The sequence below is a fragment of the Ruditapes philippinarum genome, unplaced genomic scaffold, assembly GCF_026571515.1.
Source record: "Ruditapes philippinarum isolate M1 unplaced genomic scaffold, ASM2657151v2 ctg2387_1_1_1_1, whole genome shotgun sequence".
NCBI classification, from domain to species: Eukaryota; Metazoa; Mollusca; class Bivalvia; order Venerida; family Veneridae; genus Ruditapes; species Ruditapes philippinarum.
In genome coordinates this window covers 55,571-75,056 of record NW_026857787.1, presented here as the reverse complement: position 1 = coordinate 75,056, position 19,486 = coordinate 55,571, and the positions used below count along the sequence as shown (strand labels likewise).

General features: G+C 32.6%; 1 protein-coding gene across 1 annotated transcript; it reads right to left on the bottom strand.

Moving 5' to 3' along the window:
• Positions 1-693: 693 nt before the first annotated feature.
• LOC132751030 (CUB and sushi domain-containing protein 1-like) lies at positions 694-18,541 on the bottom strand. Its single transcript, XM_060741127.1, has 12 exons — positions 18,334-18,541; positions 16,670-16,795; positions 15,855-16,028; positions 13,886-14,080; positions 13,322-13,522; positions 12,334-12,540; positions 11,244-11,444; positions 9,925-10,134; positions 8,755-8,967; positions 5,915-6,121; positions 5,282-5,488; positions 694-923 (listed from the first exon to the last, which is right to left on the bottom strand). Exons 1-12 carry the CDS (start codon positions 18,425-18,427, stop codon positions 694-696), a joined length of 2,265 nt encoding a protein of 754 aa, XP_060597110.1. The 5' UTR covers positions 18,428-18,541.
• Positions 18,542-19,486: the final 945 nt, after the last annotated feature.

The following is a 19,486-nucleotide window of genomic DNA, read 5'->3' as shown; positions in this document are numbered from 1 at the left end:
TTTTTCAACGGGGAAATGTACTTCGTCCGTTTTAAAAAGCTTTTAAAATTTTTTTTCTTTGGTATATTTATAAAATAAACCCCCACAGTCCCCGAAAAAAAATAAAATGGGTTTTAAAAATACATTTAAAAAATTAAAAATTTATTCTAACGTCTTCAAGTAATCGGACATTTAAAGAGGAAGTGTAATGTTTTCAGGGAACTGAATTCATACCGGAAGTGTAATTCATGTCACTCTGTCTTCTTCGTTTGCTCTATATAGATGATGTCGGAAGAATATTCTTTTCATAAAATATATACAATGTATTTAGTAAGTTCAATAAGATTTTAATTTTCAAATTTCTGGCGAGTATGATAACGTTCAGTAATCAGTCAATATTTTTTGTAATGAATCTGTACAATAAAGTGACAATAAATTTTAAATGTACGAACAACAGTTTACAGCTATAAAATTTATATGTTCTTGCATGATTTAAAAATACCGAGAACTTTCATCATTTCATACGTTTAGCGCATATGACGTTACGTTATGCGATAAAATCAAATTGTCTTAAGCTTACAGAAAATAAAAATAATGTGAATATACTAGAGAAATAGATAAAATTTTATATTGAATATTATTTGTTTTTAATAGATTTTAATTATAAGCATAAATAAAGCACAATAACACAATTTGATATGGCAACAAGGAGATTTAAAATGTGTGGATACCTTTGCGTACACAGAGAGGTAAGTTAATCCACTTCCCTTCATCCGAACAACGAATTGTTGTTGTTGATATGCTAGTTGTTTGTGATTGTGTGTTGTTATCGAAATATCCCTCCAGACATTTCACGTCTGCTGTAGAGTTAAACTTGGTGTCATTATGCCGTTGTACTGTTTCATTTGTGTTGTTGAGGTTCAGATCTTTGACGTTACCACAGTCTATAAATAGATTAGTTTACAGAAACTTAAAAAAATAAAAAAATCGAAACAAAAACCACACACAAAACAAAACGGCGATCTTTTAAAACTGTTCATAACTTTATCTCAACATAACACATGCTTTATACACCACGCAGTCTAATAAATTATATTCCTTATACATATATCAGTTAACTATACAATCTAGGTGTAATGCTATCAAAGTCTTATTTCTGGCCGGCTTACTTTCAAGTAAATTTAGGCTGTAAAAAAAATAATGGCGTAGTACCGAGAGACAGGCTTATTTTCAAAGTTAAAGGATATCCTGCCAAATAAGCATTTTTATACCAACTGCACCCTTTTAGTTAGTTTTGGTTTGGTTGTTGTTTGAAATAAGTGCGATCTTTAAAAAAGCACCTTACCATTAACACCATATAAAGTGTATTTATACCATTACATCTTATTTTATTTAATCAGTTCAGTAAAGCTTATCTATACAATGATGTTTATAACAACTTTATGTTTCAAAACGTTTCAAATATTTCGGTCCTCGCATAATTTAGTGCATGTGCTTATCAGGTTGTATGTGTCACGAAAGACATTGTCATACGGGCCCTATTTTCAATATATATACATAGTAGCAAATTTCCAGGTTTTATTCTGAAAGGGTGTTATAAATCCTAGATGTCGATTTATTATAGTGTATCATTTCTTGTTATCTTAACTTGCATTTCCATGTAAAAATCTTTTAATTCCGTTCAGTAACTAAAATTTATTTTATCACGTGACAAAGCAGAAAACCCTCAGATGATTCCTTCTTCATCATTACAGATTGACGTAAATTGTTTTGCTTTACAAAGATAGCTTGCGGGAGAAGAATCTAGAGTTTCTTTTAACTTGAAAATACTTTTGGAAATGTACATACATACATTTGTTGTACCATTGGCAGAGTTTTATTATGATGTATTATTTAAAATATGGAACGCTGTTATTATATTTGTCCGTTATACATCTTGGTATTCATGTATGCATGTTCATTCATAAATCTTATTGCAAGATTGTACTAGCTGCAAGGTGCTTGTTATAATTATTAGTCATTACTTAACATCAGGTTTACTAATTAATGAAACAACTTTCATATATCATTAACAGTGACAATTCGGTGACAAGCAGTGACTACCGTAACACCTAATCTTTATTACTTGAAACGTTAACTGTAGGAACCAGTGAAGGTACGATGTACCACATTGGGCAAATTTATGCCCAATGCTTTATAGTATTATATGACTTGTGGTGCTTTATATCTCAAGTATTCGACCCAGGGCTAGACTCCACAACTTGGTCAATGATTATAGCAGTTGAAAGTCTGAAAAGCCCGATTCTGACCCGATACAGCAAGGACGGCTACATGACGATAACCAGTGATCCTAGTGTACTATCCCGACACGATACAGCAAAGACGGCTACTGTACGATAACCAGCGATCCTAGAGTACTATCCTGACACTATTCAGCAATGACAGCTACTTAACGATAACCAGCGATCCTTGTGTACTATCCCGACACGATGCAGCAAGGACGGCTACTTTACGATAACCAGCGATCCTAAGGTACGGTCTTGACACGATACAGCAAGAAAAGCTACTAGACGATAACAAGCGTTCCTAGTGTACTATCACGACACGATACAGCAAGGAATGCTACTTGACGATAACCAGTGATCCTTGTGTACGATCCTGACACAATACAGCAAGGACGGCTACTTGACGATAACCAGCGACCGTAGTCTACTATCTCGACACGATACAGCAAGGACAGCTACTTGACGATAACCGGCGATCCTAGTGTACTATCACGACACGATACTGAAGGACGGCTTCTTGACGATACCGGCGATCCTAGTGTACTATCCCGACACGATACAGCTAGGACGGCTTCTTGACGATAACCAGCAATCCTACTGTACTATCCCGACACGATACTGCAAGGACGGCTACTTGACGATAACTAGCGATCGTAGTGTACTGTTCTGACACGATACAGTGAGGACGGCTACTTGACGATAACCGGCGATCCTAGTGTATTATCCCGACACGATACAGCAAGGACGGCTTCTTGACGGTAACCAGCAATCTTAGTGTACTATCCCGGCACGATACAGCAAGGACGGCTACTTGACGTTAACCAGCGATCCTAGTGTACTGTTCTGACACGATACAGCAAGGACGGCTACTTGACGATAACCAGCGATCCTAGTGTACTATCCCGACACGATACAACACGGACGGCTTCTTGACATAACCAGCATTCCTAGTGTACTATCCCGACACGATACAGCAAGGACGGCTGCTTAACGATAACCAGCGATCCTACTATACGATCCCGACACAATACAGCAAGGACGGCTACTTGACGATAACCGGCGATCCTAGTGTACTATCACGACACGATACAGCAAGGACGGCTTCTTGACGATGACCGGCAATCCTAGTGTACTATCCCGACACGATACAGCAAGGACGCTACTTGACGATAACCAGCGATCCTAGTGTATTATCCCGACACGATACAGCAAGGACGGCTTCTTGACGATAACCGGCGATCCTTGTGTACTATCCCGACACAATACAGCAAGGACGGCTACTTGATGAAAACCAGCGATCCTAGTGTTCTATCACGAAACGATATAGCAAGGACGGCTACTTGACGATAACCGGCGATCCTAGTTTATTATCCCGACACGATACAGCAAGGGCGGTTACTTGACAATAACTGGCGATCATAGTGTACTATCCCGACACGATACAACAAGGACGGCTTCTTGACGATAACCAGCAATCCAAGTGTACGATCCTGTCACGATACAGCTAGGACGGCTTCTTGACGATAACCAGCGATCCTAGTGTACTATCCCGACACGATACAGGGAGGACGGCTATTTGACGATAACCAGCGATCCTAGTGTACGATCCCGATACGATAAGCAAGGAAGGCTACTCGACGATAACCAGCGATCCTAGTGTACGGTCCTGTCACGATACAGCTAGGACGGCTTCTTGACGATAACCAGCGATCCTAGTGTACTATCCCGACACGATACAGCAAGGGCGGTTACTTGACAATAACCGGCGATCATAGTGTACGAACCTGATACTATACAGCAAGGACGGCTACTTGACGATAACCAGCGATCCTAGTCTACTATCTCGACACAATACAGCAAGGACGGCAACATGACGATAACCAGCAATCCAAGTGTACGATCCTGACACGATACAGCAAGGACGACTATACATGTATGTCGATAACCAGCGATCCTAGTGTACCATCCCGACACGATACGGCAAAGACGGCTAGGAACATTTCATTACCGGAAGATAGTGTCAGGTATAACGACTCGTATACAAAAGAGGGTGGGAGCTACGCTTTTGACGATTACAGACAGCAAATGAAGTTAAAGGATTTTTCGTGCTGTCTGTTCAAAGCGAACACCTACTTTTCGTATTGATTTCGTGATTTTTGGATCTTTCTGATGTCAGATCAGAAAAGCTAACATTTAACATAGAAGCCAGCATGGAGGTTGCAAGAACAATACGTAATTTGTGATAGGTATCTTTATGGGTATCAGTATACTTTGGTATCACTACAACGTGTTACTGTAAGTGCAAGGTATAGGATTTATTTCAAAGTGTACGACTTTCCCTTAAAGTAAATGACAGGCTTTAGTCTATGAAATGAATTTTATTTTCATTTCATTTCTCCATTTGTAGATATTTCAATTCTTTTGTAAATACGAGTAATAAACTTGATTTATTGAATTTTTGTATTTGTTGTTGTTGTTGTTGTATTATCTGCTGTTGTCGGTCCATCATATGACAATGTGTAAAATGTCTACATAAAATTGGTGACTGATTATAGCATACTAAGTACATGTATCATATCCTTAAATACATACAAGTAGGGTATCTTTATAAACTCATATGTGCGTTTATCTTATCAAATTGGTTCAATGATCGCAAGCAAATCTCTTGAAAGCAATAGATATAATTTTAAGCAATCAAAGTCATTGATAACTCGATATTAAAGTAAGACTCATTTGCTTTGTTTATCCAGTTTTGCTCTCAAATTAACTCCCCTTAGCGGAACTTCATATACTTACCCTGATTAAGATAGTTCTTTTAATCGTTTTATGTAAACTATCACATAATTATTTCAATTCTAACTAAATAAGTTTCGTTTTACATTAACTATTAAATGAGCTATTTTTAATTATCTTACACAAAAATAATGTTACCTTCACTATATTAACATGACTGTTGGGTACCAATATTAACACATATCTCGCGTATTTCTTTTTCATGATATTAAATATATGTTTACCTTTTCGGACACATTTTGGTAAATTGTCCCACACTCCACTTTCATTACATCTGATAATCTTGCCTGTAACTCCCGGCACCTGTGTTTCATCTTTATCTTTAAATCCCACATCACAGCTAACATTGGCGATCGCTGTATAGTTGGTTCCATTTATGGGCATTCTGGAACCTGCGTTCATCATAGTTATGTTTTGTAAACTTCCACAATCTGAAATATGAAACAGCACATTCAATGAATAGGCGAATAAAATTATGACAATCAAATGAGACAAATTCTAGTGAGCAATATGTTTTATTTGTATTACATTAAATTACTAAACCTTTTTTTTATACATTTTTGTATTTACAGTACTAAATACCTGTTGTTGCTGTTGTTATTGTTGTTGTTGTTGTACATATATATAATACCGTGTTTTACATTTTACTATTACAGTACTATAAAACTGATAGACATTTTAATTGTCTTATACATAAATCACTTTTTGTTCTTGTGAAATCAAATATTCCAACATTATTTTGTTAGAATTATATTGCTAATGATTGGTTGGAATCCATTGTGACACTTTTGACACATCAGAAAGGGATTCAACTAGCATAATTGTGGTAAGAAAGATCTACAATATTGCACTGATACCTTTAGGAATGCAGATCGGCATGTCTGTCCACTTTCCCGTTTTAGAGCATGTTATTGTTCTTGTTGATATCTCCATCAATTGAGTTTGACCCTTGATATAATAGCCTTCATCACAATGTACGTTTGCAGTTGATTTGAACGTGGTACCATTATCCTGATTTATGCTTGCTGCATGATCTATATGTTCTTTGTTAACGTCACCACAATCTAAAGATAGAGCATGCATACATATACATGTATATATTTTAGTACGGTCTTCTTATTTTACAATAATAATAAAAGAGTAACTGTTATTACAAAAGAAAAATACAGATCTATACAAAATTTGAAATTATTCTTTCTTAAAAACAATCAAATATATTCTATTATAGGTAAATGTAAGATATTTTAATTCATTTATCAGATTTACATTCGTATTAATCAAAGTAATTACAGATAAACCATTACAATTAATGATAATATCAATATAAAGTGGTAAATTCATTGTTTATCTAATTGTAATGTAAAAATGAATTTTAAAGCTTTTTTTGAAAGATAGTGATGTCAAACATTATAAGATAGTAATACTTTATTTGTTTCAAAACACAGTAATGCTGACATAAGATGACGAATGCTTTAAATTATTAGTATGGGGTATAGTTTTAAGTACCCTATCCTTATGAGCGACTGATTATGTTGGCAGTTCTCTTTTTTTGAATGTCCACTTTATTTATGTAACTGCCCTTCCCCAAACCTTACAACAAAAATCAAGCATTGGAAGGATATACGCGCCACAAACTACCATTTGTTGCAAATATTTATTTTAAGATCAAATTAGATGTGCTTATCAATGAAGTTGAATCATTAATCTAAAAATGCCTCATCATAGTAGTCTGTAAATGTTTTCTCATTCGTAACAGAGTTGAATAGGTGTGGAATGAGGACATGTTGCGTTATTGACTCATGTACCTTACAAGGTTTATATCACCCTATGCAGTGTCTACTGTCATAAATGTAAATGGCGAAATGTATGTAGATTTTATTCATACTTGATGACACTGCCATTGTGGAAGATATTTTGTTTAAGATTTGAGCTATTGTTGAGAGATATTTCCCCCCACCCAATACTTGGCTAAACAATATGTGCGTATGCGTATTGCGTTGCTATCCCAGGGTGAAACAATGGTGTTCATGTTAAAACCAATGCAGTGATAAAGTTGGTGGCCTGGATTATTTTCAATACTAAGTGGTACTTGGAGGCTATCATTATGGCTATCGATACTTTCAGATAACTTATCGCGTTTGACAGCTGATAGTCACCCATTGGCACAGAGTAAAAGTTTATCCATTATTCATTTTGCTCTTAGTGCTAAGATTTTTACCTTGTCCCGTATAAGGCTTAATCTAACCATATGAAATGTTTATCATATCTGACGGAATTATACCCGATTCCCCAAGCGTTGTAATCTCTTCTGTCATCTTGTTTATTTGTACGGTGCCAATTTTTGTCATAAAGAAGCTAGTTATATATAATATTAAATCATTATGTAGTTTACCGTGGTCTGTACATATCTTCGTTAACGAGGTTAAACATTTTTCGGTTTACATATTGCGGGATACATGTGATTTCGTTTAACTGTTTCATTAAAGTATACTCCGATATAATTAACAAACGTGACCCGTCTGGTGTCCTTAGTGTTTGTTGGAATCAGAGCGACCCGAGCGACTTATACCTCCAATGCTCACTTGTTTATAATATAAATATTGTTTTGATGGAACAATTGTAAGAATCACATTTGTAAGAGATCATACAGTATTATTGTATTGAGTGAGACTGAAAAAAGGATTGGAGCATCACATTAAATACAGTATTCCGGGTACATACCGGACAAGACACTTGAATGATTATATGGTAAAATCTCGCCTTTTTACCTTACGGAATGAACTTTAAAACGTCTAACTCATCTTTTCACACCGATTTATATACGATAAGGAATGAAAAATGTGAAATTCTGCGAAAAAAATCACATTTGTCTATTTTGTGATCATGATTTCTGCAAGCGTCTTGAGGTACTGCTCCAATCCTGTATTGAGTTAAATCCTATTGTATTTGGAGTGAATAAAGTATTTACGAAGACAGTAATAACAGTACAAACAGACCGACTGAAAGAAAGAAAGAAAGAAAGAAAGAAAGAAAGAAAGAAAGAAAGAAAGAAAGAAAGAAAGAAAGAAAGAAAGAAAGAAAGAAAGACAGACAGATAGACAGGTTGAATAAAATATCGGTGTTCTTATTTAATATGTATCAGAATCGAGAGAAAAAATAATGAATGTAAAATTCTACTGCTATACTTAAAAATCGTCCAATGACACTTAATAAATGCTATGTAATTGATTTCAGCACTTAATGGGTCCAATGCACCTTTGACGTTATATGAATATATACTATTAGTTATAAAGATCGTTGACAGGTTATATGGCCCTATATAAACGGCTGTTTGTAAATATAACCCGAGCCGTTAGGCGAGGGTTATATTGCAAACAGCCGTTTATATACGGCCATATAACCTGTCAACAATCTTTATAACGAATTTATAATACAGCAAGCATCATTTTTATAGAAAAAAACGTAAGATTTCTTCATGAATCGACAGCAGCCGTGTATATAAAACTATATAAACGTCACTATTATCCAATGAAAAATGACGTTACAAACGTGCAGTATTATAATGCGTATTGAATAGGCATTGCTCTCCTTCATAACAGTTGTGTTTCAAATCCATGGCTTTGCTAAAATTTGGTCTAATAGATATTTTGGAAGATGGACGGCAGGAAAGAAGATATTGAGAATAAAACAAGTTCACCTTTCTTGGTGCAGATTGGTAAACCAGTCCAGGTTCCATTTACAGAACAAGTTATCATTGTCGTTGAAATGCCTTCTGGTTGATCGTGTTTATTTAAATCATAATATCCTTCATCGCATGTGATAGCGGCTTGCGATCTGTAATTCGTTTCAGAAAATAGTAATCTAAGGCCAGCATTCGATAAATCTTCCAAATCTTCCAAAGGTCCACAATCTGAAACATTCAACAGATAACTTTTTTACAAAACAGAACAGAACATTCCCTCGTCTATCATGAACATTTACAGTTCCTCGTTATATAAATGCAAGTATACATACCTGAAGTATTTAAAGATAATACATGTTTATACATGACACATCGAAATGAAAAAAATCTATTAAATTTTAGATATATATCTTAATATTAGCAAAACACGTGCCTGGACAATTTACATGAACTTTATTCTACATGCAATTTATAATTATGATTTATAAATTGGTCCCAAACAAGCATTCGCAGTCAGCAAAAAAGAATGGATGGACAAAAATGTATTTAAAACATTTAAACTTTATAGACTATAAAAGAAAGTAAATTGTAGCACATGTATTTGAAACGTTACTGTATAAAACTTTTTTGGAATAAACTGCCATCTTAATGTAATAGTAAAAGCTGAACAAACTAATACAAAATAAAATTCATCTCTGATATGGTCACACTGACAAAAGTTGATATTTTCTCTCATTTCTATCAATGTTTCTCTGTCTAAAACTTTCAGTAAAACATTTTAAAGAGAAAATAAATATAATTTAGCAAAAGTATATATTACACGTATTAAACCTGGACATTTTGGAATGGTCAAATTGTCAGAGAGATTTAGAAAAGGTTCTTATATTCCTTTAATTAGAAGACCGAATATCATTCTATAATCATTTCAAAAATGTTTTGAAGTCTTGTACACAAAAAAATCTAAGATACGGCACATAAACATTTTGTGTTTTAAGAGGCACGAGTATAGTTTTGGAAAACAATGTCCAACTTGTGAGTCTTAACATACCATACTGTAAAGAAACATTTTTTCTCTTCATATCAAATGTGATAAAATAAACAAACTAGCAGTATGTTGCAAACACTATGATCGATCTAATCTACCATTTATGTATTAAATGCATGAGGCTTCATTATCTGTTATACCTTTAAGTTCACACGTAGGCTTGTTTATCCAAGTCCCGTTATCGGAACATGTCATTGTTGTTGTTGAAATCCCAGTGGTTTGATTTTGCTTCTTGTTATAATAACCTTCTTTACAATCAACATCTGCTGTAGAGTTGTACATTGTGTCATTGTTTAGACGTGCAGGTAAAGTTATGTAATTTAGACCCAGACATGCAATGTTCTTGCAGTCTACAATTATAGAAGAAAATCAGTTATTACAATAAAAGAAACATATAGCCAGCCGTAAGCTAAGTGTAAAACTTGTGTACACCAAATTAAAACAACTTATTTCAAATATAATTACATTCCATTTTCTGTGATGCACACAACAAACAACAGTCATTGGTGTGTTTAAATGTTTAATCTGTATGGGTTGTTTTCTAATTCATTGTATTACATTTCGTTCAATTAAGTCTCTACGGCCACAACATGCAAAATATCATCATTATATATTTTTCAGCCCTAAAATTTAATTTTGATACATAACATCTTCCATTACAGAAATGCAATCAACATGTCTAAAATTATTGCTCAGTATAGTAAATAGAAATAAAATCCCTTAAGAAAGTCCAGAAAGGCCAAAATGAAATGGCTTCAGACTCGGTTTGATTGAGTCTGTACATGGACGGTACTTAAAAATGTAAGATACCGTCGACGTCCCTAGCATCAGCAGAATTCAACATTAAAATTTAACATAAAAAGATAAAAATTTGAATTTGGGAACTTCCGCCGAAGTCCCTGAAGGAAATCAATGCGTACAATTTCTTGCTTAGATTCCCTCGTAGAGAACCTTCATATCGCAGAAAAATATACATCTATATAGACATCTTTATTTCATCCTTTAATCTACTTGTATGGCTCTTAGAATCTTTACAGATTAACAAAAAAGAAAGAATAGCTAACAACAGTATAGAGTCTCATTAAAGTTTACTTAGTTGTAAGTTATCCTGACTCATTACTAATGTCAAAGATTAATATATTCTAAAATCAGTAAGCTTATTCTTAAACACTCTTTCATGTGTAGAAAGGTAAGCTTTTTGTGATAACGTGATCATCGCTGAAGGATGAACAAAATTAGTTTCTGCGACTGGTATTATTCAAACCAGTGGTCTTAATAGAAAGGCCCAATATGTGTGTAAATAAGGGGATTAAACATAGCTGACAGTGCATACATGATTTTAGTGTTTACATTAAGAACTGAATTTATAAAAAAATTGTAACGTTGTGCTGAACATTACATGTCACGTTAATTCTTAAAAAGTTTAATAAAACTAAAAGACAAAAAAAATGCTGTGAACCTTTGCGTTTGCAGTTTGGTATGTCTGTCCATTCCCCCGTTTCAGAACATGTAATTTTTGTTGTTGAAATTCCCTTTGTCTGATTACGGTGGTAGTATCCTACATCGCAATCAACTTCCGCTACATCTCCGAAATAAGTACCATTTACATTTCGCCTTACTGCTGCATTGTCTATGCTTAAATTGTGTATGTCTCCACAATCTAAGGAACAAATAAGTTTTGAATTCAATACAAAATTAGATGCCGACTTAAAAACATTAATTACATCCTGCAATTGATATATTGGTGTAAAAATTGGTTGATAATACTGATATTCACAAATGTTTTTGGTAAACATATACTTGTTTATAATATGATTTATAGATAGCTTTGAAATGCCTTTTCCCTGATTAGTTAAGAAGAGTCTTGCTTTCAAAATAAATAAACTGTTTTTCTCTACAAATAGATTTTAGAAAATCTGCCAACATACGTATAGATATTAAATTACTTATTAATTTATGTTCATGAAAACTTAAATTAATTTAAAATATTTTCGAATAGGATCCAGTAAATGTTTGGAAATAGTTAACAAACTGAGTGGATGTCCACTTGTGTTGTGTTCGTAGACATATTTTATCAAAACACCATCCATTTATTATAAATTAGTAACTGGCTTTTAAGTTTACAAATAATGTGACATGTACTAAATCAAATGATATTGACCAAGGCGATTTGGAATTATGATAGGCGTTTCTTTGTCATTTTTTAGGTCATAGTTTGTATTTCATCGTATTTAAACTTATCGTACATTTGTAACATTTCGTGCGGTATGCATTGAATTTCAACGCCTTTTTATGCACAACCTTTTCAATATCAAAATATGGGTATTTTTATCAATTTCGAAAGAAAACACAGCCCTGCTTTAAATCATTGTCTCGCGTAAAATAATGATAAATTATCTTATACGAGTATATTAAGAGATAATAAAATTTCTACGGAACTGTTTGATAATCATTTTTTATATCTACACTCTCACAAAAACAAAATGAAGCATAATTCTGTATAACCCTATCGACAATAAAAATGCAAAAAGATATTCCGTATAGTTTACCTTTCTTAACACATGTAGGGAGTTTCTCCCAGGTTCCATTCTCTTCACATTTTACCACAGTGGATGATATGTCTTTTGTCTGAGCTTGGTTTTTAACAGTGAATCCCTCGTTACAAGATATATTAGCTGATGATTCGTATTTCGTATCATTTAGAAAATATATCTCGTTTGCATTTGAAATGTTTGACAAGGTTATGTTCCCGCAATCTAGATAAAACAGATTAAAAATCACTGTAATCATATCAATATAAATGGTACAAGCATATAAGCTATTCTTTTTTGTTCTTTGAAAGAAAACTATAAGATAAGATGAATTGAATTGTTACTTGTGATTTTTTTAATCTTTAAGTATAATGCTAACAGTTTCGATAAATACAAGGGTACATTGAACGCGACATAAAATCTTGTAAATAATAGATACATGTTAATAAGATGTAGAAAAAAAGTTACAGGTAAACGTTATTTGTTAAAACCTTGAATCAATATCATGTTTTTTTCCATGATCAATGTAACTAACACTTGATGACATTATGCTATTTTTTATTGTCGGGTTGAGGTGAATTTACTTTGTATTAAAAAAAGATAGAAAATTATAATGATCATTGACCAATATTTGGCAATGAAATATGTAAGGATAAAATATAACAACTGCCTTAAATATAAAAAGACATCACCACACTTGTTATCAACTGAACGTTTAACGATACATGCCAATGGATATTTATCGAATTAAATTCGGGTTTTGTGGGTTACTGATTATACATATAAAATGGAATACAATTATGACAAAATCTAAATCTGGTTTGACTTTGACCCAAACCTTAGATGGAAGTAACGTTGCTTTAATAATGAAAAATATTGATTAGTTGATAAAGTAATATAGTTTCTTTACTGTGGAAGAATAAAATAAAGATTTAGATTAAAACAAAAATGAAACACCATACAGTTTCATTGGTATACGACAAATATATTTTAAATATCGACCCACCTTTTCTTACACAGCTTGTTACATTTTTCCAAGATCTGTCAGATGCACACGACATATTAAAGTGATTCTGGCTGTTATTTCCTCCAGGAACAACATGTCCAACTTCACAAGTGGCAGTCGCGATTGACATAAATTTTGTATTTGGCAAATATACAACTGATTGTATATAATGGGTGTCTAAATTTGTCACATTTGCACAATCTGAAGAAAACAATATATATAACTGCAACAATTATAGTATTTGATTGTTTGAAACAGGAATGGCATTGCCGAAAGTAAAATTAGTTTGTGTTACTGTGTGTTACTTTATATACATTATTTTATTTTATCTACACGGAACAACGGATGACATATGTCAGAACCTTTTTATAACTGCCGGTAGATTTGTCCTTTGGACTTTTTATTTGCAATTTATAAACTTGTTTATAAGCACTTGTATTAGTTCCCAGATAAGTAAAAGAATAGTTGTGAAAAAGTTGAATAGTTGTTCACTTTAAAATATCATAAATAAACTTAAACAAAAATGTACGCAAAGGTATAGAAAAAACAAACAAAAAATCTAACCAACTGGAACGCAGTCAAGTTTATGTTTCCAATCTCCGTCGGATGAACAAGACATGTTGAAAACAGTCTGGTTGTAATTGTTAGATACCACGTAGCCCTCTTTGCAAGTGACTGTTGCTTTGGATCCATATCTGTTACCGTCTGCTGTCCGATTCCTTGTGTTATTTATAGGAACTGACTTAATGTCTTTACAATCTGAAATAATAAAATTTAATCATGATTAAAAGACTATTGTAAGAGTAAATTGCAATATTTAACGCATTAGCAACGTTCGGAATAACACATTATCATTAAACATGCAATCTTTACTACTGTTCGATTAAAACGCCCTTACCGTTTGACAGTTCACTGAACGCCGCCCTTCCAAATTTAATACAACACGTCTGTAGGTAAGCACTTTTAGTAGTTACTTGCACGTCTAACGTTTTCAAGTTCCCGACATTGTACATGTATGCAAATCCTGATATTCGGATATTCAAAGTACGCATGCTCTGTTCCCGCTGGTACCAAGCTTCGCTCAATCTTTACTATGCGAAAAGGGGTACGCATCAGGTATATCAGGGTCAGCATTTGTATTTATGTTATGTTAGGAAATTTAAAAAGTTAGCGCAAATAATTACTGACAGTGATTAATTCCATCAATGTTTCTTAATGTTTCATTTATGATAATATGATAAAATCTTTAGCTATACAGTTGCTGGCGTGTTAAACGGAAGAAAATTCAAACTAAATGAGAAACAATATGACCGAGGCGCAAGTAGACGGCTTTTTTATAATTATAATTTAGCAGGGCAATTTTCGCCAATGAATTTATTATAATGCATTTTTTTAACGACAATAAGAAAACGACGTAAGAAAATCAGATTTAAAAAAATTAGATTTTTTTTCAAAGGAGCGCGAGAAAAGGTGCATGTAAATTAAGATAACGCCAGACGATTACGCAAATGTTGCGCAAAAAATGTAGTTCAAATATAAAGCCACAATTGTGGTGAAACGTTTAATATGTCTTTTAAGTCAGGACATTTGTACAGAGAAAAACGTCGTAAAATGCAATTTACAAAAACATTCACACACATTATTAACCGGTTGCGGTACTGATATGCATGGTTATTAGCTTGCGATTCGGTTTTCCAAGGGATATACCCTGGTGCCCTTTCGTGCCTGAAATAATGCATGGAATGCAACTGAGGTCTTCATCCATCATTTAAGCACATCACAATTTTCCGTGTCTTTAGTCTGTCTTTGGATAAGAACCAGGAACACACTAGTATAAATACAAAGAACAGACACAGTATTTCGGTCTAGTCTACGCTAAGAAACTTAAAATGTAAACAAATGGTTATTAAATGCTGGGAGTTGTTGATGAGTTTTTTTTTTACAAATTTATCATGTAAAAGTCCGCCTGATATAATTGAATTCATAGAAATAAAAGTAAACAATACTTCAAGCACATAAATTCACAAGATAATAGAAATCATAGAAATCATACGGGTTGTCATTCTTGCAAAAAAGGAAACAATCAACAAAACATTTGATCATCGTCTGGTGGTTCGGGCTGATTTGTTTAACTGAATGACAGATGTTGCAGAGATACCATATCTCCGTTTCTTTTCATTAGAGACCAGGAATAGGTTATACAGTCATAAAGACGTTAATGTGTTTGCTTTTCGTCGCTATTTGGTATGATAGCCGTGGAATACATAACGACATTCGGGTTAGTGACCCTTTGTGGCATCTGTGAACATTGTCGCATTATCGCAAATGGCTACAGCAACCAAGTAATAACTTTTATTATAAACTACAAGTGTCGTTCCTACAAAATCAGTCATTTATCTTTGTCACAGTCTCTTTTTGACTTTCATGTGCCTTTTATTGATCCTGTACATGTGCCTTTAATAGATTCTGTATTCAAAGTTAGGACACAAATGGACCTATTGCAACTATGATATATGTATATGTATATATTTACCTTTTAAACAATTTGGTATCGATTCTAACCAAATGCCGTTGCTACATGTCCTTGTAAGGCTTCCATTGATCAAGGAATATTCATCATTACAATTGTAATTCAACTTAAACTGATCCCCTTCCCATGATAATGTCATTTTAGCATTTTTCGGTTGTGAAGATGGGATGACACAAGCTAAAATAAACCAAACAATCATTTTATAATACGATCTTGGAAGCTATGGATCGGCACTAACTTTGCAAAATAAAATTAAATGTTTTAACGTTATAACGTTAGGAATATAATAAACAAAATAGACCCGATCCTAACGATTTAAAAAGACACAACAACAAAAAATGGAAACTCAGAATAGCATTGATATGAAAGTAAGACAATAGGCAATTAATCTTTATAACTAAATAAGTCATAAACAATAGTGAGGTTTGCTATTTCGCCCTTAGGTGTCATTGTGGGGTGCATATATATGAAATTTCACGTCTGAATAGTAGCATTTTTATTGGATAATAATCTACTGTACACGGAAATACAGCTGCAATCAAATAACGTCAATGTACGTAAGCCTCCGTGAATTATAAAAATATGTATTTTTGTTATTTTATAGATAATTAATATAGATAATTGACATATACTTGAATATCGATAAACGGTTTTGCAATATCACCGCTGAAGAGCGTATCGGATTAAAGTAACTTATGATCGTTTATGTTGTGCCATTAATCCTGTCAGGCATCTTAATAACTAATGATATGTTTGGTAAATACATAATTAATGTTTTATAAGATATGTTATAAACCTAGGTGAAAGTATAAACAAACCGTTGCATAGACCGCAATGTTTACGACAGGAGACCATAGCAAACTGTCTGTCTGACGAAGTATTACATAGCTTGTGATGATCATATAAGTCACAATCTTCAACTGTATCATTGCAATTGGCCTCATCTAGAAAATAAAACATATAGCTGGCAGAAAATAAACAACAGTAGCATATATTACTCATTTATATAGTTGGTGTCTCGTATCTAAAATATAGTTTGCATTTAAAACACTTCTTCGAAAAGGAATATTAATCCTTTGAATTGAATACATTTTTCATAATATAGAAAAAGTTAAATATGTGTTTGATATTGTTGTTATAATTAATTTAAATCACATGAGAAGCTTATCACCTAAAAAATATCGGTGAATGTTAATTTATTTGTCAAATAGACCTGAAATATATTTTCAAAGCTTTGTTACATAACAAACAAAACTTAATCTGTTTCTCAAGTTCTATTTGCGGTAATTTACAATTCTAACAGGTTTCACCCCATTTCCCTATCAAACACATAAGGCAATCAAGTCCATTATTACACAAGATATGCACAGCATAAAAAACAAATGCTTGCACGTCATATGCCATCATATATGATGTTATGCCATCATATATGATGTCAAGAAACCAAAAGACGTCAGGAAAATTACTTCTACGCAAAATGTAGGTCAGCATATTTTTTATTAATTCTTTATTTATTAGCAATCTAAAATGGATAACTAAATTAAACATTAAAATTTTGGTATTTCGTTGATAGTAAATAGATTTAAAACACTTCTTGGTAAAATAAAATGAATACAAGTTTAACTTAATATGTCTTTATTAAAGAATATAATTATAAATTCCATTCAATATGTTTATGTATAGATTTTTTCTCTTGAGATATGTCTGCTATGTAAACATGTACATTTAATTATGTTTAAACAGTTTATCCTCAACACTGTAATATCATTTTTTGTTAATTTGAAATAACATTCTAAAATAATAACTAAAGTAACGTGACATTGTCTTTAAAGTTTGTTTTAATACATTGGAAATTAGTATTGAAAATGTATTGTAGTATATTGCAATGTATTATCACACTATGTATGATTATGATTATGTACTATGTACAAGTCGAAATAAAATAATGTTCTGTTCTGTTCTGTTTATATTGTAGAAAAGGGTAATCATGTGTTTAATAATGTTGTAGTAATGAATTGTGAACATACATTAAGCTAATCAACTGGAAAAAATATGCTAAATATTAAATTATTTGTCATTAAGATAGCAACTTGTAAGAAAAGTGGTATTTTGACTTCCATATTTTTGTAAACTTTATTCTTAATAATCACTATAACTTTAATAATTGCCAAAATATTAAAGAAAAGATGTCTCAACCAGATATCTTTTTGTAAACTGAAACATTACACCAAAAATAAAATGTATTCACATTTATACTTAATCGGCCTATATGCTCATTTTAATAATGCTTTTTGAAAACGGACCCTAAATAATCAATAAGCTAAGCTAATATTCTGAATTTAACTCTTTTTCAGTATTTAAATAGTCAGCTCATATAGCAGGTCTTAATAATGGGATGGTTAAAAACACGAAAAACCTTTTTATCTATTCTATTATATCTATGCACATTAGCCTCCAAAGATACGACAAAATAAAATCATACCTTCGTCTATAGACATCGGTATTTCGGAACATTTTGCCGTCCATGTAAAGAAAAGCATGAATATTGCCACTTTTAGTACGATTTTTAATTCCATCACTATTTAATTTGGTTTACATATCTGTATAAAAGGTAGACTTTTTAAGAAACCGATTGAACCTTAACTTAAGTGCGCAGACACAATTCTCTTTATAGAGAAGTTAGTAACAGCGTTTATAATAAAATATCTTTTTGTCTGATTTATGTCAATTACAGAGATATTGCATTAAACAGCAGTCATGTTTATCAGCTTATCAGAACAAGAATAATACAGTAGATTTGGTGGTTAAATATTTCCAGAGATAAAACCTTTTGAATGCCACCTACCTCATTGAATTGCTTGTAAAACAAACACTCTTTCATGTTTGCATTTTGATTTGATTTTTCAAAATACCTACAAATATCAACTGTGTATACATGCGTCAAACAAAAATTGAAACATTTAATGCTTGAACAAAAGTATGAATGATAAATTTGCATAAAATTAAGCCACGGGTATACAGTGTTTATTGTATGAATAGAGTTCAATGTGAAAAACAAATCTATAACCATTATGACTAAGGTAACAGGTGAATTTTTAATATATATTATGTTTTCAATGATGTTTGTGATCACACATAATTGGTGCTTTTTATATTTTATAATTTCGATTATGTTCATTAGTCTTGTTGATAACAAGTTAAAGTTAAAATGTATCAAATAACATATATATATTACTCATATTTTTATATGAAATGTCATTGTCTACGGTCCGTTAAATGTTTGCGGGTTGACATTAAAGTGATTTAAGTGATTGGACACTTAAATGCCACGAGACCGTGTGTGATGTATAGTGGACCATCAGTCTATAAATAGATTTACAGGCCCAATAAAAGTTATAATGACTGAGGACGAAAGTATGAGGCCGATATAACTTTTATTATGTCAGACGTCAAAGCTAATTAACTTATCAGAACGGCGCTTAGTTAAACGGTATACGATATCCAAAAATTTATACTTTAAAAAATGCAATGTATGAAAAGACCTTGGTATAAAATGTGTTCATATTTTTCAAAGATGTATTAAATAACAACCAAAAATTAATCTGTTTCCCGAGTTCTATTGACAATAAATAACA

What these genes read in the sequence shown, in the direction of transcription:
- LOC132751030 (XM_060741127.1), bottom strand. Translation starts at nt 18,427, where the DNA reads ATGGAATTAAAAATCGTACTAAAAGTGGCAATATTCATGCTTTTCTTT. An exon ending in ACATTGCGGTCTATGCAACG is followed by an intron (nt 16,029 to 16,669) that starts GTTTGTTTATAC and finishes GGTTTATTTTAG; the next exon opens with CTTGTGTCATCCCATCTTCA. An exon ending in AACAAGCTGTGTAAGAAAAG is followed by an intron (nt 12,541 to 13,321) that starts GTGGGTCGATAT and finishes TGTTTTATCTAG; the next exon opens with ATTGCGGGAACATAACCTTG.